General features: G+C 38.8%; 2 protein-coding genes across 6 annotated transcripts; both read left to right on the top strand.

Moving 5' to 3' along the window:
- The first annotated feature begins 3,263 nt into the window (after window positions 1-3,263).
- On the top strand, window positions 3,264-16,273 carry zc3h11a (zinc finger CCCH-type containing 11A). Of its 5 annotated transcripts, XM_084726162.1 has the most exons (18): window positions 3,285-3,358; window positions 3,705-3,770; window positions 4,945-5,016; window positions 6,438-6,579; window positions 6,668-6,787; window positions 7,598-7,721; window positions 7,824-8,006; window positions 8,111-8,176; window positions 8,289-8,462; window positions 8,824-8,901; window positions 9,643-9,741; window positions 9,909-9,971; window positions 10,089-10,610; window positions 12,424-12,497; window positions 12,587-13,118; window positions 13,463-13,635; window positions 13,911-14,113; window positions 14,974-16,273. In XM_084726162.1, exons 4-18 carry the CDS (start codon window positions 6,526-6,528, stop codon window positions 15,194-15,196), a joined length of 2,688 nt encoding a protein of 895 aa, XP_084582288.1. In that variant the 5' UTR covers window positions 3,285-3,358; window positions 3,705-3,770; window positions 4,945-5,016; window positions 6,438-6,525; the 3' UTR covers window positions 15,197-16,273. The 5 variants fall into 5 exon arrangements, with proteins under 5 accessions (XP_084582280.1, XP_084582273.1, XP_084582306.1 ...); XM_084726154.1 differs by having other exon boundaries at window positions 3,264-3,770; XM_084726172.1 differs by lacking the exon at window positions 3,705-3,770 and having other exon boundaries at window positions 3,290-3,358.
- Window positions 16,274-17,818: 1,545 nt separating this feature from the next.
- LOC146331025 (uncharacterized) lies at window positions 17,819-22,157 on the top strand. Its single transcript, XM_084726205.1, has 2 exons — window positions 17,819-18,067; window positions 21,211-22,157. Exons 1-2 carry the CDS (start codon window positions 17,881-17,883, stop codon window positions 22,023-22,025), a joined length of 1,002 nt encoding a protein of 333 aa, XP_084582331.1. The 5' UTR covers window positions 17,819-17,880; the 3' UTR covers window positions 22,026-22,157.
- Window positions 22,158-25,753: the final 3,596 nt, after the last annotated feature.

The following is a 25,753-nucleotide window of genomic DNA, read 5'->3' on the forward strand; positions in this document are numbered from 1 at the left end:
TTTTGGTGTGAGTTGCCAAGTATTGGAGATATTGGCCGTAGACATGTTTGCCTTCTCTCTAATAACATTGAATACTATGGCACTCAATATGACCTGGTTACTCAGCATAAGCCACAGACTTGTTGTGAGCAGTTTCATGTGGGAACTATTTTCTCTCTACGGTAGACACAATGCAGTGCTATGGCCAATATCTTCAAAATTCAGCAACTCACACCAATGGATAAATAGCACTACAGGAAAGAGGAAAAATATGTTGTCTGGATTTTGGGGTGAACTGTCCCTTTACAAAGGTTAAGACAATAGAGAGCAATTTCTTTTCTGTGGAGAATGTGCAGACGCTGTGGATGTTGCATAAAATGTTGGAAGTGCTGTTCTGCCTTTGTGTATTAATTAATTCTCTCTTAGATGGGAAACACGGGGATTTTTCACACAAGCAGTACAGTAGTGCAGTATAAATTAAAACGCCCTGACCTGACTTGGGTCTATCAATGGCGTACTAAATAATAACTTAGACATACTAAAATAATTTTATTCACTGATGCCTATACTTAAAGAAAGCCACATACAAGTAAACACATCCACTCCACATGCACAACTACTTAATTTCCACATCAAATCCAGTTCTTTAAAAGGCATTACTATTGCTAATCGGGAAATAATTATCAGTCAGCTGGCAGATGATATGTTCTTATGTTTCTTAAGAATGCCACACACGTTCCAATGCAGTCAGCACTATCTAGTCTTTCTCCAACACATTCAGGCTCTCCCTCAGTCTTAATAAATGTGAGCTGTTACCAGTGAATAATTGTACAGTAACCTTAATATTCCTGTCAGGTGCTCTGGTAGATATCTTGGGATTCAAATTTCCAAGGATAGAAAATCCAGAGGTTCCTTAAACTTTAATCCGACTATTAAAAAGACACAAAAGGTTCTAAACCACTGGTTACAAAGAGACGTGTCTTTGAGGGGCAGAGCTCTGCTGACAAAGGCAGAAGGTTTATCTCGTCTAACCTAAGCTGCCCAGTCATTATATGTTGATAATTCAACGTGTAAATCTGTTGACAGGATATTATGCAATTTCTTATGGAAAAACAAGACTCACTATACCCGAAAATCTACTGTTTTAAATACATACAACAATGGTGGACTAAATTTTATAGACTTCGCTTCCCTTAACAATATATTCAAAATAAAATGGATCAGACAGTATTTAAAAACCCTAATTTCATTTGGAAATTCATCTCTCATCATGTTTTTTTGCATTTAGGTGGCCAGAAATTCATTTTGCTTTGTGATTATAATATCGCCAAAATCCTATTTAAACTCTCCAATTTTCATCAGCAACTTCTCTTGGCATGGGCACTGATTTACAAACATAACTTCCCTCTGCATAGATGTTATATTTGGAACAAGTGTAATATCTTATATAAGAACAAATCATTATTTTATGATAAATGGTTTAACAATGGTATCATATTTGTGAGTCAGCTCTTTAAGAAAGAAGGGCTACTGTATAATTACTCTAATTTCTTGCCAGATATAAATTACCTATAACCCCAAATTAATTTTCTGTATTTTTTGATGCTATTTCATCTGGTATGTGCATGTTATTTAGGAATATTAAATACCCTCAGCCCTTGTCGATAATGTCCCCTGACCCAAGTCAGTGTCCATTAAAAATAATGGTATAAACTCCAGAATTAGGGCTTTGTTTCAGGATGACCTGGTCTCTATTCCCTCAGCAACATGTTACTGGAGTAATTTTGTGAGCACTGTAGCTTGGAAGAAGGTTTGGTCTCTACCACAAAAGTACCTTATAACAAATAAGGTAGAGGTGACGTTTAAGTTGATTTGTAGACTGTGAAACATTTCTTGCAAAAGTTGAAGAGAGACTTAGACATAAATCGCTCTTTCTGTGAATTACATCCTGAAACCTGCTCTCATTTATTCTGGTCCTGTAAATGTACACATGAATTCTGGAAAGATGTTAATAACTACATTTTTTTTTTTTTTTTTTTACAGATTTTGCTCTTTAGTATAGGGATATTATATTAGGGTGTTTCAAGGATCAAGAAAACGGTGCCAATGCCTATTTTCTTATTAATCTAATATTACTACTTTGTAAATTCCATATTCATAAATGTAAATGTACAAACCAAAAACTCAACAATCCATTGTTTTAATGAAGGAAATGAAACAATATATCTTTAATTGAGTCCTCAAAAAACAAAAAAGCTATCAAAACTGTCAATATTTGTAATCACTTTGGTGTCTTAAAGTGATTCTTTTGTCACACTCTCGCTACTTGATGCATTTATTTATTTTATTTTATTTTATTTTATTTTATAATTATATGTTATTTATTTATTTATTTATTTACTTACTTATTTTTTTATTTACTCACTTTAACTGATTTGTGTTCTCATTATCATTTACTTTGTAATACTCTCCATATTGTTATTTCTTCTTCATTGTTTTTGTTGTTGTCATTATTTACCTGTTGCTGTGTGTATTTTTATACTGTTTGCAATGTTATTGAAATAAAAAATGAAAAAGAAAAAACTAAACAAAACATCCACTCCACACATGCGGCGTTCAGACATGAAAAAAGAGCTCACACTGCTCCCTTGTGGGTATATGATTTGATGCAATGTGAATTGTCTAGCTTTTATTTTAGCTCAGAATTAGTTTGCTTAATTGGACCAAGAAACACTAAAAACACTACAGAATCATAATCTCTTGCAGGCAGTGTTTCAGTTGTGTGACCTTACACAATTTTGTCAGCAAAATGTACAGAGTATCATTAATGAAGGCACTCATTCATAAAGGAGCATCATAGCATATTGTTATATATTATATTGTTTTATTATTATTATTATTGATGCAATAATGCTTTAGCATAATTTTGTAACTGGTAGACTAAAATGTACATTTTTCCTTTGCATTAATTGTAGTGGAGTAAAGGTAATCACTGCAATGTTTGATGAAACGAATGAAATTGATTGTACAGTTAAAGAGTTTTTTATTTTGAATCTCTGAATTCTGTATAGGAAATACTGCATTAACAAATACAATGTTGTGTTTGAAGATAATTACATGGCTTAAATATGATAGAATAAAGAAAGGAAAAGAAGAAAGCCTAGCACCACCGGGCTCTCTATTTTAAGTACAGTAGAGTTCTCAAATTTACAATCTTGCCATTACACCTGAATGCAACAGGCTGAGTGGCCCACCCTCGTATTTTTCTCCTTCGGCCGCCATTTTGCTTTATTCTTCAGTGCCGCTGCGGCAGTCATCGAGCTGGGACGGAGTCTTTCTTGTCTACACATTTTTTAGAATCTTTTTAAATCTGAAACTGGTAATTAACACTGAATATTTTGTTTACATAATTTAAATTGGCTGTTACACCGTAATCTTAAAATATAAAAATGTCTATACCACGGTAATTACAAAATAAACACCCGTCTTAACATAAAGCTAATGCTAGCGATAAGGTCGCAAGAAATTGGTGTTCTAGGTTAGGTAGGCCTCTGCTATGTAGCAGAAGCTAAAATAACTGCACGAGGTTACTATGTCACATGTTGAGAACGTAACATTATATATACAGTATTGTGGTAACAGCTGTTAGTTAGCTAGGCTAACTAGGAATCAAAGTTTTCTTGTTTATTTAGCTAACATTGTCATGTTTGCCGATCTCTGTACAGTATTGTCTTTTTGGGAATCGCTCGTAGTTCGTTCCAGCTAGCTTTGGGCTACTTTTTTACTATACAGTAAGTATACGATTGTTTTCTACTGTCTTGGTTTTAAAGTTTCACCATTCTTTTCTTGATCCAGCACTGAAAGTGACCTTTAACATACATTATTTGTCAGGAAATGTCGATTCTAGCTGTCTCCTTAACTAAAAATAGCAGCTATTGTGGTTGTGGCCCTAGAAGTATTTGTTCTATTTCTAATGCGAGTTAATAACTGAATTGTTTGCTGCTTGTTATAAATTGCTGTTGTTTGTTTACTTTAGAGTTTATTAGTCCTGTTGATCAAGATGGAGGACAGAGTTGTTCTTCAGGCTGATGATCAGTCTCGAGCTGAGGCCTCCATGTCAGGTGTAAATAAACAAACCAGGACACACCTGAAAATTCCAAATAAAGTTGTATTTTTTTCTGGATTAGATACCTGATACATATAAACATGGGTTGAAAATGCAGTATAGTGACAGTGAGTTTGTTCGCCGATCCGGAATCTGGCTATGACCAAATTCGAGTTTGCTCTCGAGTCAGTATTGAGAGCATTCTTGTCTCACGATGTGTGGTCTGTGTGGAAATGTCCAACTGTCTCCTTTGTATTTGTGCACAACTGTCTGTCTCTTAATAACCCTCTTTTCAGTTCCGTGGGGAGTGTTTTTCATTGATTTGTAGGTTTAATCCCATCCTCTTGGCCCTTTGGGGGAATCCCTGGATATGGATAGCTTGCCCCCCCTTGAGAATACATTGGCAGAAGATTTTTTTTCTCTTCAGTATTGGTAATCAACAGCTGAAAATCTCTAGAAGCTTGATTATCCTGCCTTTTTTTCTACGGCAAGTGTGCAAAATGCCTCCAAACCCAAGAAGAAGCTGAGGATTTTTTTCCACCCACCATCCCACCTTTGTCCCCGTTTTTGCCACATCAATTTAAGCATTTTTGGATTTTTTTTTTTTTTTTTTTTTTTTTGGTTTTCTGGCTGTTTATGTCCCCCTGTTTCTTTCTTTTATTGGTTACACCAATTAATAAAAAATAATAAAAAAGATCCCCAAAGGACTCTATGTCACCCACCATCGGTAATGTTTAGCAGTCTGCCGGAGATAACGATGTCACAGAAAGTCTCAGAAAAGGGATGTCGTAGGAAGACAAGTGTCTCTGGGCGACCCACACCCCTTTTCCTCTTATCTCATGGATCAAGTGTTCCTTCAGGACTCCATACCACCACGGAGACACCCTACCAGCAGTGCGCTTGAGAGGGAGACAGCTTCTCAGCCACCTCAGGTAAAGGTGGTACGATGAAAAAAACAAAATCAGAATTGTCTTGTTTGTACAGATAAAATGACTAGTAGCGAAGATTATGTGTGTGAAGGCTTACTGGTCATCTTAATTGAAATTTCTTAAAAACTGTATTTAATTCCCAAAGAAAAGCCATCACTGACTGGTCAACAGGTCACATAATTATTTGTGCCACATGTTTTCCTGTTCTATCTCTTTTAGGGGTGATCAATTATCTGTTTGGCCAATTATAGGATTTTTTTTTTTTTTTTTCTAATTGCAGATCAAATAATTTGATTAGTATGCTCATCACTCCAAAGGGTTGGGCTCATTTTAATTGTTTCAAATATTGCTGTGTGGCTTATTCAATAAAATTGCATCATAATTTATTAGTTGATTTAAAGTTTGTATTAATAATCTGAATCTGCAATGTAACTAGTAATTAAAAGGTACCAAATTAATGAAGTGGAGTAAAAAGTACAATAATTACCTACAAAATGTAGTGGAGTAGAAGCATAAAGTAGAATTGTATGCAAGTACAATACTAGAGTAACCAGTAGTGACATAACTAAGTAGTACTTTCCACCATTCCACCACTGGTTATTCTTAATTCTGACAAGTACAATTTTCATTCTTATTGCAAATGAATGTTTTCCAAATAGCACTTATCAGTTTCCTTGGTTATTAATAATCCATTTCGACCTTGAAAAACATCTCAGTTTGATTCTTTTCTTCTGTGTTGCAAATTTCTCAGATGAAACAGTCTTAAGTAAGACATTCTGAAGTATGGAGATTTTTATACCATGTACACAGGGACTTACAAAACATGAACTGACCCTGAATAAATCCTCCACTTCAAGTCATATGATATAATAAAAATCTAGGTCCAATTATTTCCACAGATAAATGCAGGAAAGTTCTTATTAAAGAACAGTTCCCCTATCCGGTGCTATGTGTCAAACAAAACCAGTTAGAAACAGAGTTTATGGCACACTGAGGACATGGGCATTTGTCTGCAGTGCCATGGTTGACTGGAGTTTGCACATGGTCTGTTTCATCTGAACTGCTGCCTTAAAATGACAGCGCTTCCCTTCTCTCACTGCCTTCAGTCTTGCATCTTGTGCAAACATTGTTTTTACATGAGACTTTTACATTTATGATTGCATGCAGAGTACAGAAATAACTTCCATGTTTTATTAGCTAACTACAACTTAATTGGAACCCAAGAAGCTGTATAAAACCAAAAATGATACTTAATTCCATTAAGAATCCTAAATGTACAGGTTGAAGCAAGCCATTCTATTTAGTAAAGAAAACTAAATCACAGTTAGGGTTCTTGGTATTAGCTTTACATGTGCAGACATGTTACAAAACTGACAGGGATGTTATGTAATTGAATATGGTTTCTCTTTCTCATGTGTTGGCAGGGAGAGTCCTGTTGGCCCTGAAGAGAACCAGCTGCTGGGTTTAAAGGTCGTAACCTCATCACCTCCGTCACTCAAGACCAGCATTACTATGACCAACCATGGAGATGACTGCTACTTCTTTTACTATTCTACCTGTACTAAAGTAAGCAAAGTTTGAGCGCAAAAGCTCATATATTCACACAAAGTGTGTCCAGAAGGAAGGGTCTGATTGTGTTTGATTTATTGTGCAGGGAGACAGCTGCCCCTTTAGGCACTGTGAGGCAGCTATGGGCAATGAGACAGTCTGCAACCTCTGGCAGGAGGGACGCTGTTTCCGCACTGTCTGCAAGTTTCGTCACATGAAGATCACAGTAAGTAAAATGTATTTTAAACTGAAGATAGCTAAAAATATCTCCTTCAAGCTTTGCCCACTCGAGGCTGTGTGTGTCTTGAGTGGCCATTACCGAAGGGTAGAAAAAGTCTTCCTGTAAACCTGGGCCAGGAGTTCCACTCCTGTCTCTGGACCTGTTGGGAGGAACACTTATTGCACAGTAAACACTATAACACAGAGCTTGAATTTTGGTACTGAATGACGAGGTATTTTTTAATGTTCAATAGCACTGAAGTAATTTAATTGGTTCCATAGAAGTATCAAATTTTGATACCCAGCTCTACTCAAAGCAAACCACAGATTTCAGTCATACTAAGGCTGCAAGTAGCCATTTTCATCATTGATTAATCTGTTGATTATTTTCTCAATTAATTGATTATTAATCGCTTAGTGGTTTGGTCTGTAAAATGTGTTTCCAAAGCCCAAGTTGACGACCACAAAACACAAAGATATTCAGTTTACCCTTATAAGAGGACTAAAGAAACCAAAAAAAAAATCACATTTGAGAAGCTGAAATCAGAGAATTTGTATATTTGTTATTAAAAAATTACTTGACACAAGTAACAGTAACATGATCAGTGTATGAGAATGAAAATATAATTAGAATTGTGCAGCCTGAAAAATGCTTAAATAATCTTACAGTTTTTTTATACTCATTTTATTTTTTATTTTATATGCCTTTGAAATCAGTTGTGCTGTCACATGTATTAGGGCAAGTTTTGTGGGAATAAATCTTACTAAGAGGTGATCCACGCATGCTGTTACATGTTTATTTTTTTCACCCAAACAGAAAAACCGAAAGGAGATCTCGTGTTACTGGGAGAACCAAGCAGCCGGCTGCCAGAAGCCACACTGTGCCTTCTTCCATGAAAAGCCCCGCTACATCGATGGCATATTTGTCCCACCTGATAAAAGTGAGTGGGCTTTGTTTAAGCAAACACATTGAGAATTGAAATGTAGAGATTTTAACATCCTCCTGTGGGAGCCGGTAATGATAATCAGTGTCATTTTCCTAGGTCAAAGCAAGAACGAGGAACCGCAGCATGAAGAACCAGCACCCCCACCACCTGCCCCCCTCCCCACCACAGCCAACCCCCAGCTCAGAGGCGTCATCAAGACTGAAGCTCAGGATCCAGTACCAAGCCCCACCCACCCACCAGTAGTGATCAATCCAGCAGATGATGATGAGGATGAAGATGGTGGGCTGGATTTGATCTCACAATAACTTTTTTTTTGTCTTTTCTGATCCTCATTTTAAGAAAGGATGTTGTGGTCTTTACCATTGATGTCTTTATGTTTCCAGACCAGTTCTCAGAGGAGGGAGAGGAAGGCAAGGTCGGCCCTTCTCCCAGAAAACTCCCCAAATCAGGTGAGACCGTGGTCACAGACTAAACTTTGGAAACATAATCCATCATAGTTTGTGATCAAAGTTGTACTACTCAAAGATCCTGTGTTTATGGGCTGATGGTGTGTGTTGACAGATGACTCGCTGAACTTTGGAGTGAGCACCCTGGAGGAGATCCGTCTGAGGAAGGCCCTGAAGGCCAGCATGAAGAGGGCCGGTTATCCCATCCAGAGTGCAGATACCTCAGCCAACGGAGAAAAAGAAAACATCCAATCATTTTTTCGACCAGCGCTGCACGAAGCAAGAGCCGGTAAAGAGCAGCAGTTTGTGAGATTGTCAGCTTTCAGGAAGTTGCATACTCAATTCTGTGTAAAACCTCATAAATCTTCTTATATGTGAATTTCTTGGCTGTTAAATAGACATAATGATGACAGAATTAACTCATTATGGACACTAGAATAGATGTGTATGACTAGATGACTGAAACATGGATTTACCATTACCTCTGGATGTTCCCTGCTTGAAAGCAAAAAATAAATGTCAAATTTGGGAAAAAGGGAAAAAAAATGACATGAACTGATAGCATGGTAACAGTTGTTATCAGTCCTAAGGAGAAGTGAAATCATTATTATCCTGTTCTCAACCAACACGTGGTCCTTCTTTTAACCCAGGCCCAGTTGTCTCTGAAGAATCTGGAAGACCAAGAGTCAGTGTGGCTGAAAGGCTTGGCAGGAAGATACCCAGCACTGGTAAATTTTGCTTTTCTTTTCTTACAACTTATTAACAGAGTTTGTTCCAGTATTAATAATGATACATTAAAGGTTAACTTGAGAAAATCATGTTTCTTTGTGTAAGTGACTAATGGGGGCAACAAGTTTTGAAATTGGTTTAATATTGAGTGAGAGTGCTCAGCAAATAAAACAGTCTGCAGTGTAGTCCTTATCTCATCAAAGTACGTCCAACAGAAATTCTTGTTTTACCACTGACACGACAAAGTTTTGCCACTCCCTGTTGCTTCTCTGTTGTCTGACAGGTCAGACATCAGAGAAGCAATGGGTAGAATATTTTGACTTCTAATGTGCCAAAGTAAGGGTTTATTTTGAACAAACAACCAGTGTTTGTGTTATTTTGTTTTTGTTGAATTTACATGAAGTGTCTTTTATGATGGTTAAATTTCTGTAAAGTGTAGTTGCATTGAACGGAGCAATACTGCAGATGTTTCTGGTAAAACAAAAAAGATCTTTAGATAAGGTCACTCTGCAGACTTCTGCAACTCTTAGAATAACAATCTGAACCTGTCAGTGGCAAAAACAAACACTTTTAGTGGACATACTTTGACAGTACAGCTTCCTGGAGGGATTACTCTGCAGCTCAGTGTCAGCTTTAGTCACTTTGACACAAAAACATGGAAAATAGGATCCATGTTGAAAAATATGAAAGTTACTGTATAAGGGTACAGAGTAGAAACTCATGACTTGTCTTTGCTTTAGATGTAAACAATGGAGAAGGTCTCCTGCTGAAAAGGAGTCTGGCTGAGCGTCTTGGCAAAGTTGTGGATGAGGAAGATCTGTCAGTGCCCCCTCAAAAAGGTGAGTATTGGGACCACCTGTAGCCGTTTACAGCAAATAATGCTAATGATATGATGATCGACGATGCATTTTAAGGTGGAAAGAGAAAGTGTGACTCTGAAATTTGTTGATTTTATGGGATCATCATGTACAGTCTAGAATTAATGATGAGTTTCTTTGCTCTGCAGCTTTGAAGCCAATTAAGGAAAGACTTGGATTGTCTGTTGGAACTTTTGCACCCACACAACCAGGTAAGAAATCTGAAGAATATGAGAGGTTGACAGAGTTAATTATTTTCTCTGGAATGATGTTTATCATGCATATTGATTAACACATTGTGTATTGTTGTCACATGTCTTTCTTAATAGCTGAGGCTATCACAGAGCCAAAGACAGCTCCTCAAGAGATCCGCATCAAAACTCTGGAGGAGATCAGACAGGAGAAGGCAGCAAAGTCTCAGTCAAAAGATGGCCCTTCAGCTGTGGTTCCAGAAATCAACAGTACCAAATCCATCAAGGGCGGCAGGCGACTCACCACTGGGAAAGACGACTCCATCAGCCACGTCAAAACCTTCTCTGAGATCCTTCATGCCAAGAAGAAAAGGCAGGAGGAGGAGCAGGAGCAGGCACCCAGCCCAAAGAAGGCCAAGCATGGTGTAGAGAAAGCTCCAGGCAAGAGCCAGGGGGAGAGTGACACAGCAGGGCCTGTTCCTGAGGCTGTGAACGTTGGGGAGGTTAGAGTGAAGACCCTGGAGGAGATCCGCAGGGAGAAGGCAGCGAGGCTTCAGGCTCAGCAGGCACAGGAAGCTGAAAACAAGAAGAGCTCCAATACTGAGGACAACATTGCTAAGAAGCCCCGCCTCCTGCGCTTCAAAAAAGTGACTCCCCAAGGTAACACAGCGTGTCATAACGGATATAGTTTAGTTCCCTGTGTGTTGTCCCACAGAATGTTTGCAGAATTGTTGGTAATTCCACTTTAATCATTTCTGATTTGTTAATCAATTGCTCCTAGATGGAAATTCTGATATTATGAGTATAAAATCATAGAGAACATAGAATATACAGAGAGACACATTTTTGCAATGATCCATGAAAAGTGGTTAACACTTATGACTAGTGTTACAAATTGTTATTACAAAAACGTAAAGGTTTTACACATATAAACAATATCAAATGTCTTTCCCCCATCAATTGAAGCTCATTTCCACCCATGAAATATTGGATATTCTCTGACAGTGTATGAAACATATGAAACACAAATTAAGGCCCAACATGTGGAGTGTGCTCCTAAAAACAATCTCTATACAACTAGGGGTGGTGAAAAAAATCGATTATTAATTAATCGCGATTATGTTGTGGGCGAGTATGAATCGATTATTAAATTTTCAAAAATCGATTATTTTTTGCATTTTTTTATTTTGAAAAATGTTATCCCGCGGTCAACGGAAGTTGAACGTCATGCGAGCACGCCCAGTTCCAATTCGCAAGTGTGTGCAGCGGCCAGAGCGAGTGAGCTGTACGAGCAGGTGTGTAAAATGGACGAGGATCAACCAGCAACGACCAACCAACTAGGGCTGCAACAGATCGCAGTTGATCCGTGTCCCGTACAGATCGCCCTCTACGGTTCGGCACACATGATCCGCGAACCACATGTGAGCATCATAGTTTTACTGTCACTGTTACTTTTGTATAAGTTATAATACCCGACATCTCAATGCAGAGTTGCAGTGAACAGACAGGACAGATGCTGCTGTGTGCAGCTCATCTCTGTGAAGAGCGACTGATTTAAAAGCCGTCACATTGTCTTGAGTGAAATCCAGACCATAACTTTTTTCACTGATGTAACTATGCTATCACCAAAGAAACAGATCATAAAACTGTGATGTTCATTGAAACTTTGGTGATATCAGCTGTTTTAACTTCTACACAGCTCCTCTCTGCTCACCGCTGCAGCTCTGTCTCACCCCGTCTGTGACACAGTGTGTCTGCTGATTGATCATGACTTCTAACCAATCAGATGTGCTGTGCTGTAGGCGGGACATTGAGCCAGACTACAGAACATAGTTGTGCATTATCCTGTACAGTGTATAATGATCTAATATATGTATAGTATATACATAGTACAGCACTGTTTAAATTTGAAGTTTTTAATATTATTACCATTATCATTACTATTATCATTATTATTACGTTACATAACTATGGTGATAATTACAGACAGATAAAGATCAAAGACAAGTGCATTTTTAAAATAATGTAACCCTAATCCCACCACTTTTTTCTTTTTTGCACTACACAGGAAGTGCTTTGAGTTGTTACTCAATAAAAGAGTTAAGTAATTCAGCAACTGTTTTTTTTAATGGTGCAATAACTTTGTGGTGTATTTTGGGTTACTGTTGTCAAATGGAAAATCAATAATCACTAATCGAGAATCGTTAATAATCGAAAATAGCTTGGTAATCGAATCGGGACCTCAATAATTGTAATCGAATCGGATCAGGAAATCAGATAGATTAACCACCCCTATATACAACCTATATTTCAGATTTTTATTTGATAGTAGATTGATTACATTTTATGTAATTAATCAAATTCTTAACCGATCATTGATCATTATCATCCCTACTTGTTACAAAAATATGTAATAGAGGCAGGATATTTTTACACGTAAGCTTTTCTGACATGATTTTTTTGTTGATCTCAGCAGGCAACAACACAGCAGAGAAGAGTGCTGATGTGACAGAGAAGCCAGTGAAAACTCTGTCTGCTGCTCCTGAGGTTTGTATGTTCTATAAGATTCTTAAGATCGGTTGAGGTTGGTCTGTCTGTTGGCTCTAGTTGATGGTCATTTTCTTGTGTCTCTGTAGACCAGTGTTGCCAATGGTAACAACGTCAAGGTCAAGACCTTCGAGGAGATCATGCGGGAGAAACGTCTTCGCAAGCAGGAAATGGAGGAGCAAGCCAAAGGCTCAGCTGAAGCAGAAACCTGTCAGAAACCGACTGTTGAAGGAACCCTGAAGAGGAAGCTTCCTGTTAGAGTCACCGTTACACCGCCAGGCTCTTCATCGCCATCCTCCACCACTCTGACCCCTGACACTACCACCCAAAAGGTCACTATTCGCAAACTCCCCCTCAAATCCAAGGCTGCTTCACCCCTGAACAGTCGTACTCCTGCTATGAGAGGAGCTGCTGTTAGCTCAGTCCCTGTGAAGCAGAACTCCTCTCCACCAGAGGCCGATACTCGCTCACAGAGTCCCAGCAGTTCACAGGAGGTCCCGTCCACAAACACAAGGACCTCCAGCACACTGTCACCAGCCAAGCAGGCCAGAGCAGCTCCTCAGGCTCCCGCTGCAGAGAAAACACTGAAGAAATCCCCAGAACACACTACAGACACCAAAGGTACAGACCACACCTTTAACTCTGTCCTTCACTCTTCATCTTACAACCCATGGTTCTGTTTAAGCAGAAGAAGTAATTTGCTAGAATTAAATAATCATGATTAAAGTTAATATGAAGAGCTGGTAAAATAAAAAAGTGACAGTTTACAATGATTTCCCTTTCTATAAATGAATTTAAAATTGTATTTATAGTAACAATTAAAGCTAAGATAAATGCCCCAGTAGTCTGGAAATTTTTGATTTACTTACTTTTAAAGTGCTTGCATTTTACTCAGAAAAGACTGAAAGATAATGAAGAACTCTTTGATTTTACTGTATTTCATTGAAACTCTGTTCCCTTTTCAGTGAGGCCCAAACTGAATGTGAAGCCGTCTGTGATGAAGCCTGCAGTGCAGGTGAAACCAGGCCAGAAGAGGAGAGGAGCAGAGCGTTCTGCTGTGGCTGCTGTTAAACCTCTGAACAGCACCTCCACAGTGCTGGACGAGCCTCTGCAGGAGACCACATGCAGAGACAGACAGGTAGGTCGACATGCTGGGGCCCTCATGGTGACGTTATATTTCCTACGTGTGAATTTCTGCAATAAGTATTTTGCACACTTTCCCAGTCATGTAGTTTTTTTTTATGTCCTTCACACTACATTCATCTATATCTACTCAATGTGTCCATAAAACACAGATTTGATTTTGGGTTTGTAAGATTTCAGATTAAATTTGTAGTATGTACATTAACACAATTGTCATCTAATCTGAACAGTTTGATTCTGTTAATGACCCCTGATCTCTTCTGTTGTCAGGTGTTCCCGTCTCCGAGCACAGAGGCTCAGCTGAGCTCTGCTGTTCCCCAGAGTCCCAGCACCTTGTTGGACTCGGGCTCCAGCTCCAGCCCACTGAGAGAGGACCTCCAGACTGTCCCTGTCTTCAAACAGAGTCTGAGCCAAGAAACCAAGCCCACTGTCAGTGTTGCTGCTGCCAGAGAGGCCCCGACAGTCCCTCAGAGGTAAAGCTCCACACAGCTTCGAACTTCATATTAGAATTTAAACATGACCTTCTTGGTAATGTCAGACTTAAGCAAGAAAATATCCGTATCCATGTATCTGGCCTATTTTTCAATCACCATACCTCCAAAGGAGTTTTTCCTGTTGACTGACGGACTATAGAATATGAATTCAAATATTTTATCACTTCCCAAGTGAGGACTGTGAAATTCTGATTTAGAAACAGCCTTTCTTACAGATATGTACCATTTTATTTACCAACAAATCTTAAATACACAAATGGTTGATGTCATCTTTTTCCATACATTTCCATGCAACTCGGCAAACAAGTGTGGTCTCTTGAAAAACAAGACAATCCTAGTGAAAAATATATATTTTTTATACATATTATATTCAAGCAAGATTGTCAGCAAGTTTATTATAGTGAACTTATCTAAAAACTAAACTAAATTACCCAAACTGATAATCAATAATCAAAATAGTTGGCATTTAATTTAATAATCATTTAATAATTTATTCATTGAATAATCATTGCAGCTTTAAAGCACTTACACAACTAGTCTTTGGTGTCAGTCTTTGTCAGTTTGGTCAAATATGTCAACACAACGGGCATGAGAAGGACTGAAGTGTTGTTCTTGTATTGTAATGCCTGTTCTGCCTCTGACAAATACCCACATATTATGATGACAGAATATATACAGAATGAAAAATAAAAATTGTACAGTTTTTTAAACAGTAAATACTAAACTGAAACGAGCAAACCTTCTCTGGAAACTAACTTAAACTGAACTGAAAACAAACATTGAAAACTATTAAAAATTTCAGTTACTAAATCAGTAACAAACCTCTGTGCACCTTTCAGCCCAGTCCTGAAGACCCCCACGCAGCCCAAGTCACGCAGAACGAGCGTAGCTGCATCACGCACTGCCTCCTCCTCCAGCGCCGCCGCCTCCACCTCCGCCGTGGACGACTTTGAGGAGCTGATCAGTGAATTCACAGACGAGCACATGGAGGCTGAAGACGTGGACCCTGCCATCGGAGAGGACGACCTGCTGCAGGAACTGTCCGAGATGATTGACAGCTGAGCACAATCAACACCCTGCCCCAACTCGTCATCCACGTCCCTGTCTTGTGACTGTATTTACAGGAATACCATCACACATCTACCATCAAGTGTTTTAAAAACATTTCTTTTACTTAAAAGTTGGACTTACTTTAAGCTTTGTTGTTTGTTACATTTTAGACATCTTCTCTTTTTCATTTCCTGCCCATACGATCATCTGACAGCCCAGCAGTCACTCTGCAGGCAGAAGTTTTATTTTATCATGGTCATTGTCAAACTTTTCAGGTCCTGAAAAGAGAAAAACAAAAGCTCTCATGCTGGAACATCTTGAAGAACATTCTGTTTGTCAGGAACTCCTGGAAGTGAAATGTTGGGAATGATGAATGTGTCATTTAGAGAGAAGTCATATGTGTATACTGTGTATGCAAAGGGAAGAGCAAGCCGAATATATAGAAATAATGAAAACTGCTGCACTTACATTCGCCTGCCCCCAAATACATGTGTTGTTTTTTCTTATATATATCTGTGATTGGACGAGCGAGTCTCCACAATATGACGTGCAAATGTTTGAGTTTTACTTAATTGATGACCCTGTCAACTAAACTCAGGTCAGAACCTGAGAGGACGTTTTCAAAGTTAATCACTCATGTTACTGTCACCCATCAGGTTTATGTATGTGGTCTATAAATTTCCCACTCAGATCTTCTGGAGTGCACCTTCTGCCTGTGATTGTCCTTAAGTGGTTTTTATAATGTTTGAGTCAAATGTGTGTATTTTTTTAACCAGTTCTTTTATTCAGTGGGCATACTTTGAAACAACTAGTCTGGGATAAGTGCTCTCTGGTATTTGTTAACGGACTCCTCAGGGACTCTTTCTGACCTTTCTATGTTCTTTATATAATTCTTTGACAAACACTGTATTTCAGTTCAATGATGCTGTCTTTAGTTGTCTTTTTCTCTTGGTTATCAGTGTGCTCTGAGAGAAGATCAACTTCTTTTTGGTCTTAATATGTGTTGGTTCTGTCCCGATCCTTTCCCACAAATGTGTTTCAAAGTGACTTGTACAAATGACTGTAAATAAAAAATGCTTTTAATGACCAGCAGGACTAATAATTGACTGATTTCAATTAGAACCCATGAAGGAAATGTTTAGCCAGTAGCTTATTTTTCAACTTGTAAAGTTTGTAACAAACATCACACAAAAATACAATGAGGTAAAAGCATGTAAATTAAAATGAGATTACCAACATGTAAATACGGTGGACAAAATAATAGAAACAACTCTGTATAATGTAATACAATTCAACAACAACACAAATTGCAACTTGTTAAGTTTCCATACAGTTGAACCAATACTAAAACAGTTGCAACCCAAACTGAACATGTTAACCTTAATGATGAGAGGATTTATTACAGGACTGGACTGCACCAGTCTTTAGCTATGTGCACTAGATAAAACAGCAACAAGTGTATATTTGTGGGGTTAGATGTACCTGTTCAAATATTCAAATATTTGAAACAGAGTTCTAGTACAAACTTAACACAAGAGGTTGACACTAGATCCACAGTTTACCTCTTAGTGAGTCAACTGGCTCCTATTAGGACCAGACATAAAGAAGTAAATGTTGAGAATAAAGTTGAATTTAAGTGCCAGGTATAAGAAAAAAAAATCTGATAATCAAATTATTACTTATTTTGCATTTTGAGAATGACGTCGAAGTAATGTTTTAACTTCATGCTTGACATTTTGGCCATTCTCAAAATGCCATAAATAAATAAATACATAAAACAAAATAAAGTAAAAACAATGCCCTTCCATACTTCTCAAGTCAGGGTTTGTTTTCACAATGACAATTTTCTGCACCAAAATCCATGATTTTCCAAAAAACACTGTAATATAGACTCATAAAAATCATCTTTCTCAATCATTGCTCATTAAACACTAGAATTGTGTGGTGGTGTCTGTTTCTGCACAGACCCTGCCCTCTGCCTGTATTTCCTGATTTTCTGTTATATAAGTAGTATAAGTCTCTGACTGTCATCCTTTGCAAAATGTGTGCCTGTTCAGAATGTGGTGGTTTATATTGTTAAGTGTCATTTTTGTGCTGGTTTAATTTTACCTGTACTGCTTGCCACAATATTTTATTTTATTCTCTACAACCACCTGGCGACGGTGGGAAATTATCTTCGGAACCTTTTGGGGATCCCGACCTCCAGGTTGAAAACCACTACTTTAGGGCGCAGGTAATGTGGATCGTAATAAACAGTCCTAAACAAATGAACAAAATAAGCCAGCAGAATTTGAATGTCAAGTGCTGTGTGGTCTCCTGTTCAGCAGGTGGTGTTACAAACCATGAGACTCCTTCTGAACACTGACAGGGTCGTGTGTTCAGATGGGAACCCTATATTTGCAAAACTCTCGCGAGATCTGTACTAATTGATCCTTCCTTGCGCACGTTGTATAAATCAGTTATGTTTTATGATGTGGCAACGCTGTGGTTAAGATATGGATACGTTTAGGAACAAAAACACTAGGTTATAGTCAGAAAAAGAGCATGATTCATATTAAAATGTTCACTCTCGCGAGATGTTTTGCAGGTCCGTGACAGCACGCAGAAGCCGGTAGTGTTGTAGTTCCGGGTTGTTGGATGTAAACAGAAGGACGTTCCTCCTCTGGAGACAGCAGGCAGCAGTCACGGCAGACAACATGACCAAACTGGAGCTGCTGAACGTGTTTCTGAACGACAGGCTGACGGCGGCCGCGGAGGAGATTTTCCGCGCCGTTAAAGACACGGTGGCCGAGTATCAGAGCGAAATCCTCCGCTCCAAGGAGGAGAACGAGCGGCTCAAACGGCTCCTCAATGTAGCCGTGCAGCGGCTCCTCCTGCACCCAGGTGAGGAGAGATGAACAGCAGCTGCTCACTGTGCCGCTGACAGCCTCTGTCCGCTGATGGACGCTGTCACACCAAACCTCACTCAAATATGTCCATTTTTAATGGGGCTGTTCCCATGGGTAGAACTGTGATGTGACGCTTAGCCCGTGTCATACATTAGCTAAACGACATGGTCACATCCTATCATGTCACTGGAGAGAAGCAGACATAAAACAGTCCATAAAAACAGAGAATTAAATCAATACCAGAATTAACAGTAGTAATAATAAACATAGAGCATGAAACAAGAGTGGAAGAAAACTGTCATGTATCTGTGTTTGTTTATAATCTGTTGTTATAATTTCACACTAACTAACATTTGTATAGCCCTCTACATGACGGATACAGATATTTTAAAGGGAAAATTCACCACTTTTTCATGTGGATGTCCAGTCAGTGTTGATGATGAGTGTAATTAATTCCTCAGTGCTGCTGTATCGACTGAGAAAACTGAGGTCTACTGCTGCAAAATCTGCTGTTCTTCTACACCAGTGATGTCTTAGTCATGGCATAGTGATGTATTTAGTGTTAAAGAAGAACTACAGGCTTGAATTTCTAGTTTCTCCTCTAGGGAGCCCCAGGGGGTGTGCCAGATAAGTATTTGTATATAATAACTTGTGGTAGACCAGGGGTGTCAAACTCAAACACAGAAAGGGCCAAAATTTAAAACAGAGTCTAAGTCGTGGGCCAAACAGGATTAACATTTATTAAATGTCTAAAACTGACTATGTTTTATTCAGAAATATGAATTTGAACAGCCAGACTGCAACAACTTTTTCCTCAATAAAATAAATAAGATTTAAACAATAACAAAAGAAAACGAGAATATTTCAGCTCACATATCCAGGTGGGGGTTACATTTGAAATTGCTTGCTTTTTGTCTGCACACAAGATATCGCACACTTTAATCATGCAAACCCTCAATGGCACTGCATTTGACATAAAAATATGTTCATATAATAATATTACAAACCCATCAGTCCATCAGGTACAGATGAACATATTGACCTGCTCAATTTAACATTAAGGCCAAAACACACTGAAAACTTCAATAGAAAAGTCAACTGTAGCTTCTATGGTTCACTGCAGGCTTCAGATTTAAAATGTAACACCACAGAACCAGCAGTATTTTAGAAAAAGGTTAAACTGCACACTGACACACACTGAGGAGATGAAGAGGAGAGGCAGAGTCTGGACTCTTCATCATCACTTACAATAATGCAGCAATTAAGTATTTAAAAGTACACAAATCAGACTTGGAGTAAAAAAAAATCGCGCACCACAGAAGTGTACATTAATATTATGATTCATGATCATAAAAAGTTTTTTATATCAAGTCGACACATCTGTCCATATTGACACGCTCGCTCTCTCTCTCTCTCTCTCTCTCTCTCTCTCTCTCTCTCTCTCTCTCTCTCTATCTCTCTCCCTCTCTCTCTCTGCTGTGGGTCAGTCTTATTTTTATTTTTACCTGGTTTCAGGTGGAGCTGCAGCTCATCTCCCTCCTCATATACTTGTGTTTCTTTGCACTGAGTCAGTTGTCTGAACAGACAAACTGTTTACATTGTCGTTTGACAGAAACTCGCGTCTTCGCGACTGCGAGCTGATTTAGTTCTCGAGTTGCGCGGCAGCTGACGCAGTGCATTGTGGGACTTGTAGTATGAGTGGTGGGAGTGCTATTTACCGACGGGCCATTCATAACAGACACGTGAAATTATCTCGCGGGCCGTATATAACTGAATCGCGGGCCAGATGTGGCCTGTGTAAACAGAGTGATAAATTGCTATTTCTTAATCTGTCATAGTAACACCCCACTATATGCTAGTACGATATCGTGATAGTGTTTTTGAGAACCAGTGTAGTATCACAGAATATAATACTGCAATTCTTAAATGTATTGATATATTCTTACATCCTTCAGTATTGCAATATTATTAATTATTAAACACTTGAATTGTGACTGGCTTTTTAAAAAAACACGTGTTGTGATTGGCTGTTTTAAAACCATCTGTGTTGTGAATGGTTGTTTAACAACTACTTGTGTTGTGATTGGCTATTTTTAAAATCACCTGTGATGTGATTGGTTGTTTTACAACTACTTGTGTTGTGATTGGCTGTTTTTGAAACCACCAGTGTTGTGATTGGTTGTTTTACAACCACATATGTTGTGATTGGCTGTTTTTAAAAACACCTATGTTATGATTGGTTGTTTTAAAACCCACCTGTTTTGTGATGGGCTGTTTAAAAATCATCTGTGTTGTGGTTGGCTGTTTGAGAACCACCTGTGTTGTGATTGGTTGCATTCTGGTACATGTAAGCACTGCCAGCACAGCCTTAGGAGCAGGAGAGCTCAGCTTTCTTGCTCAATATAGCAGCACTGATTAATTTATTGCTTCAATTGACTGTATTTACCATCAACACTGGACACTGGACAGAAATAAACAAAAGTAGTTAATTTTCCCTTTACAACTTGAATATTGTAGCAGCTAATGTAGAGAATAATTTGTGAAACAGATCAAGTATTGAGGGAGACTCCTGCAGCTGTAAGCTGTGGAACTGACTGCACTGACAATTGCAAACTGTCAAATTATATCCACTAAAAGTTCTTATTTTGCACCAACTCGTCTAATACTGGCTTGATTGGTTTGTGTGTTATTGTGTTATTGTGTGATTTTGGTGACTTTGATGACTTTGATGACTTTTGCTGTTTTAAATGGTTAAAAACCTATTGAGGCAGCGTTGGACCAGAGAGGCAAAATCACTTTCTGTAAATGGAGTCTGGTGGCTTTGAACACAGTGATATAGCATCAAAGATTTTAGTCTTTCACGAAAAGGTCTGCCTCTGTAGTGTGTCAGTGGCAAATCAAGAAGTTTTAGTGGTCGTTCTTTGGTGGTGCATAGCTGTCTTTAATGATTACATTGCAGCTCTTTTTTCCCTCTGCTGGCTGCAGCAGTCTCCCTCAATACCGAAGCCATAAATCTAATGGCAGTCTTTATGATTTCTCACAAGCAAGGTTACATCTGAGGACTTCTGGATGGAGTTTAGTGGGTACAGAGTGATTTTCTGTCTCCATATCATGACTGTCCTGTTTGTCACGTTTCAGAGCCTGCCTCCGTCCAGCCCCAAGAAGATGGTCCTCCCTGTGAGTCGGAGTGGAGAGGCAGTGTGGAGCCACTGCCACAGATTAAAGAGGAACCAAAGCTGAGAAACATTCAAACAGACTGTTCACATGAAGCCAGAGACTCAGAGGAAGGAAACTGTAGTCATGTAGAACCACTACAGAGGCCACATCCTCCACCAGCCCAGACTGTGTGTGGCAGACAGAGCGGCTCTCCTCCTCCGCTCACATCCCAGGAGATCAAGGCAGAGAGTGAGAGACAGGACAGCAGCAAACAGCAGCCAGCAAACAGCTTACCGTCCTCCATGACTGTCTATCCCCACTGCAGAGCAGCTCAGAGCAGTACTGTCTGTGCCAGCACTGCAAAGAGTCACAGGACTCAGAAACCAGAGCAACAGGTTAAAGGGTTACTGCGCTCAAACGGGAAACAGAGCGCACACATACTGCAGATCAAGAATGTGAGATCCCTGAAGCTCCCTCTTCCTCGCTCCTCTCACCCCAGCCAGAGCATCCAGAGGATGCACAGCTGTAAGGAGTGCGGGAAGGGCTTCAGCTTCGCCTGCCAGCTGGAGGTGCACATGCGCTGGCACACCAAGGAGAAGCCGTACAGCTGCGCGGTGTGCCGAAAGAGTTTCACCACCACTAGCATGCTCAAGAGGCACCACCGCATCCACACTGGGGAGAAACCCTTCCGCTGCCACGTCTGCGGGAAGTGCTTCAACCAGTCAGCACACCTTAACACCCACTTCAGGCTCCACACCAGTGAGAGGGCCGGCTGGAGCCGACTCCAAGTGAACTAAGACTCCCAACAACCTGAACATCTGTAAACATCTGTTGCTTTCAGTGGCTGTATTGCAGGTTCAAACAGTGTATAATACTGGTGTTTGACTGTTTGTCTTGTCTGTTGTGCAATAAAGTGTGCTTCATGAACATTTCCTATCCAGTCAGTGTGCTGTTCAACACTCAAACACAAATTAAAAGACAAATTTTGTGCAACATTTCACCTGCCAAATAACCATAAAATACCTCCATACTTATTGTCTGGCGTAATCCAAGTCTCCTAAAGCCCCAATACACCACACTGTTTCACCACACACACCCAGTTCAGACAGTGTGCATGCACATGTGAACATGGCTCCAAGCTAATGATCTACAGTGAAGATTCAGGCTAAAAACATGGTATAAATTACATTTTTCAAGTCATCTTGGTATGTCAGGGCTTTAGGAGACTTGGATTACACCAGATCAGCAGTGTGGTAGTGTTTTTTATTATTATTATTTTTTATTATTTTGTAGTGTTTTTGCTGTTTGAAAACTGGTCACCATTCACTTCCATTGTTTGGGAAATCTTGCAACAATGTTTTCCTGTGAAATTCCAGCAGTATTTTGTGGACTAAAAAATTAAACCTGACCTTCAGTCAGCATGAGGGTGAGTAGATAATGGCTGAATTTTTATTTTTGGGTGAACTATGCCTTAAAGTACAATTTTGAGGTACTTGTACTCGACTATTTCCATTTTCTGCTATTTTCTACTTTTCTACTATATTTCAGAGGAAAATATTAATAATAATACAACTCCGCTACATTAATTTGCTGACTTTAGTTACAAGCTACTTTGCACATTCACACTTATTCATGCAAAATATAATAAAGAAATAAATGATAATGGATTATTATAGGTTAAGATAAAACTTTATTGATCCCCAGGGGAAATACTCAACATAACTCAGCAGTGTATAAAGTGATTACAATGAAGTGAGGAACACATCAGTGCACTGGTAATTATAATTCAATAATATAAAATGTTCCATTCTGCATAATTCATACATTTACTTTTGGCATTGTAAGTAAAGTTGATGTTTTTTAAAGGTCCAGTGTTTATGATTTATGGGGGATTTATTGGCCCAATATGGCAAAAATGGAACATAATATTCATAAGTATGGTCTCATTAGTGTATAATTACCTGAAAATAAGAGTTGTTATGTTAGAAGAAGCTCAAGCCATATTGCATTGCCATGTTTCTACAGATGTACAGAAAGGAAAAACCAAATGCTGATTTGAGATGCAGCCTTTTGTGTTTTGTGAAAGTTTTGCAGCCACTATAGGTTCACCAGGAAGGGGAGAGTGAGATGAGGTGTTCTCAGGCTGTAAACCCACGGCTAGATGCCACTAAATCATACACACTGGTCCTTTAAAGGGACAGTTCACCCCAAAACCCAAAATACACATTTTTACTCTTGCTTGTAGTGCTCTTTATCCATCTAGATAGTTAGATAGGGAATAAATGGCTCTCAGTTTGTAGAGCTTGAGGCACCAAAACTACATTTGAAAAATTCAAAACCAGCCTGTCTTTCCAGAAATTATGATACGGTTACTCAACATAATCCACAGACCTTGTTGTGAGCAGTTTCATGTAGGAAGTACTTTCTTTCTAGAAGAAGGAAAAGTAGTTTTGGTAGGTTCTACTGTAGAAAGAAAATAATGGGGAGCCACTTTTTAAAAATTACAAACCACCTCGACCCAGTTCACAGTTGACCTTATCAATAAATCTCGGGAAGAATGTTCCTGTCATTTCTGCATTACTTTATATTATCTAGAAGCATGTTATTGAAAACATACACATGTTAAATACTGAATAAATCATAATAAATTAATGAATTCAGGCTGAGTTAACAGACCATCTCAGTATTATTTCCTCTCATCAGGAAAATAATTTAGAACACTTTAGCCTAGTTCATAGATAAGACAAAATAAATGTGTTTTATTGCATTTATACACATTTAAATGCTTTATGATGATAAAAGAAATGGGTCAGATGCACTCACTCCTGAGCACCTGAGGTTTATAAGCCCAAAGGTTGCAGCTCTTCCTGCTGTCTGTTTTACTGGCCTTATGACTCATGGACTGAGGCCAGACTCTTGTGTCTGTCATCAAGGACAGAGCTGGCCAGGTTGGGAGCCTGGATAATTACAGGCCAACTGCACCAGCCTGTGTGGTGTGTAAAGTCCTGGACAGGATTCTGTCAGACTGTTTATGTGAATGTACTGGTACCACCAAACAGCCAGTCTGGCTTCAATGCTCAGCATGGGACTGATCTCTGTATCTATGCCTTGAAAGAATGAGCTGAAATGTAGATAAGACAAAACTCATCTGATCTAATTTGCTTTATTGATGCCTTCTGATTGAGTTAATGACCAATTGTTTCTGAAATTGGGTCAAAGGGACGTACCTGACACTGTGATAAGAATCCTGGCAACCAAAATATGCAGGTCAAGCAGGGCAATGACTCTGCTTTCTTTAGTGTTGGTGCAATTTGGGGCAGCTTTCACCAGCCCTCTATTACATGTACATGAAAGATTATCTGACCAAGTGAGAGGCTACAAAACTGTTTGCATGATGATGATATAATATGGTAACATCATTCTGCACTGTGACAATAAGAGAAACATATTTCTCAGTGGGGGGAGACTTTAATAATGGACTTCAAAATAAAAATATAGCTTTGTGATGTTTTTCATGACATTGCTTCATAACAAGCAAGGACACAGGTGAGCTGCATCAAACTCTAACTGAGGTGTTTTCATTTAGTATACACTGATCAGCCACAATATTGGGTAATATTATTGATTATCTCAGTGATTTCCAAACTGGGGGGTGGGGGGGCAGTTTGGAGAAGACGACCAGGGGAGTCACAAAGAATGGAAAAAAGTTAAATGAATATGATATATGTAGGAGAAACAAACAAATAAGAGTCTGGTTAATCCTTTTTATTTAGCAGTTGCATCCCCAAATATTGTTAATATTTTCAGAAATTGTGGGGTGGAGGGGCACAAACTTTTTTCGGCCTCTGAAAGGGGGGCATGCCAGAAAAAGTTTGGGATCTAATGGATTATTTTGTTACAATGGCAACCTGCCATGGGCTGTGTTAATTATATATTAGGCCACAAGTGAACAGTCAGTTCTTCAAGTTAATGTGTTGCAAGCAGGAAAAAGGTCCACTCATTACACACTGTAAAAATGAAAGCTGAAAAAACTCAAATTTTCAAGTCCACACATTATAATAGATTTCGGAGTTTTAAACCCAACTTAAATTCTCAAGTCTTGAAAAACACACAAAAAAGGACAAATTAGGTTTGTAGCTCACTGTGACCATTTTTTTAAATTTAATTTTGAAAAAACTCAAAGATTCAAGTTTATCTAAAGAAGAAAAGTAAATTATCTTAACTAAAGATTATAGGTCAGCAAAACTGAGTTTATTTCATTTTAACACTTAAGAGTTTGAGTTGGGCTCAAAATTCTATTGCAGTGTGTTGAATTGAAATTTTAAGTTGTCCCAACTGAGTTTTTTTACAGTTTACACCTTTGTGTTGTAAAATGATCCATTCAGTAAATTGACCTTATACAAATTAAAAGAAGGTTATGCACATATATAAATAATCATCAAAAACAGTTGAGGATAATAGGGTGGTCAATCAGATTTCAGGGTTGGCCAGTGCTGCTAAAAACATCCCTGGCAGCGGAAGGATA

Source organism: Lutjanus erythropterus, chromosome 2 (assembly GCF_056507025.1).
Source record: "Lutjanus erythropterus isolate fLutEry1 chromosome 2, fLutEry1.hap2, whole genome shotgun sequence".
NCBI lineage: Eukaryota > Metazoa > Chordata > Actinopteri > Lutjaniformes > Lutjanidae > Lutjanus > Lutjanus erythropterus.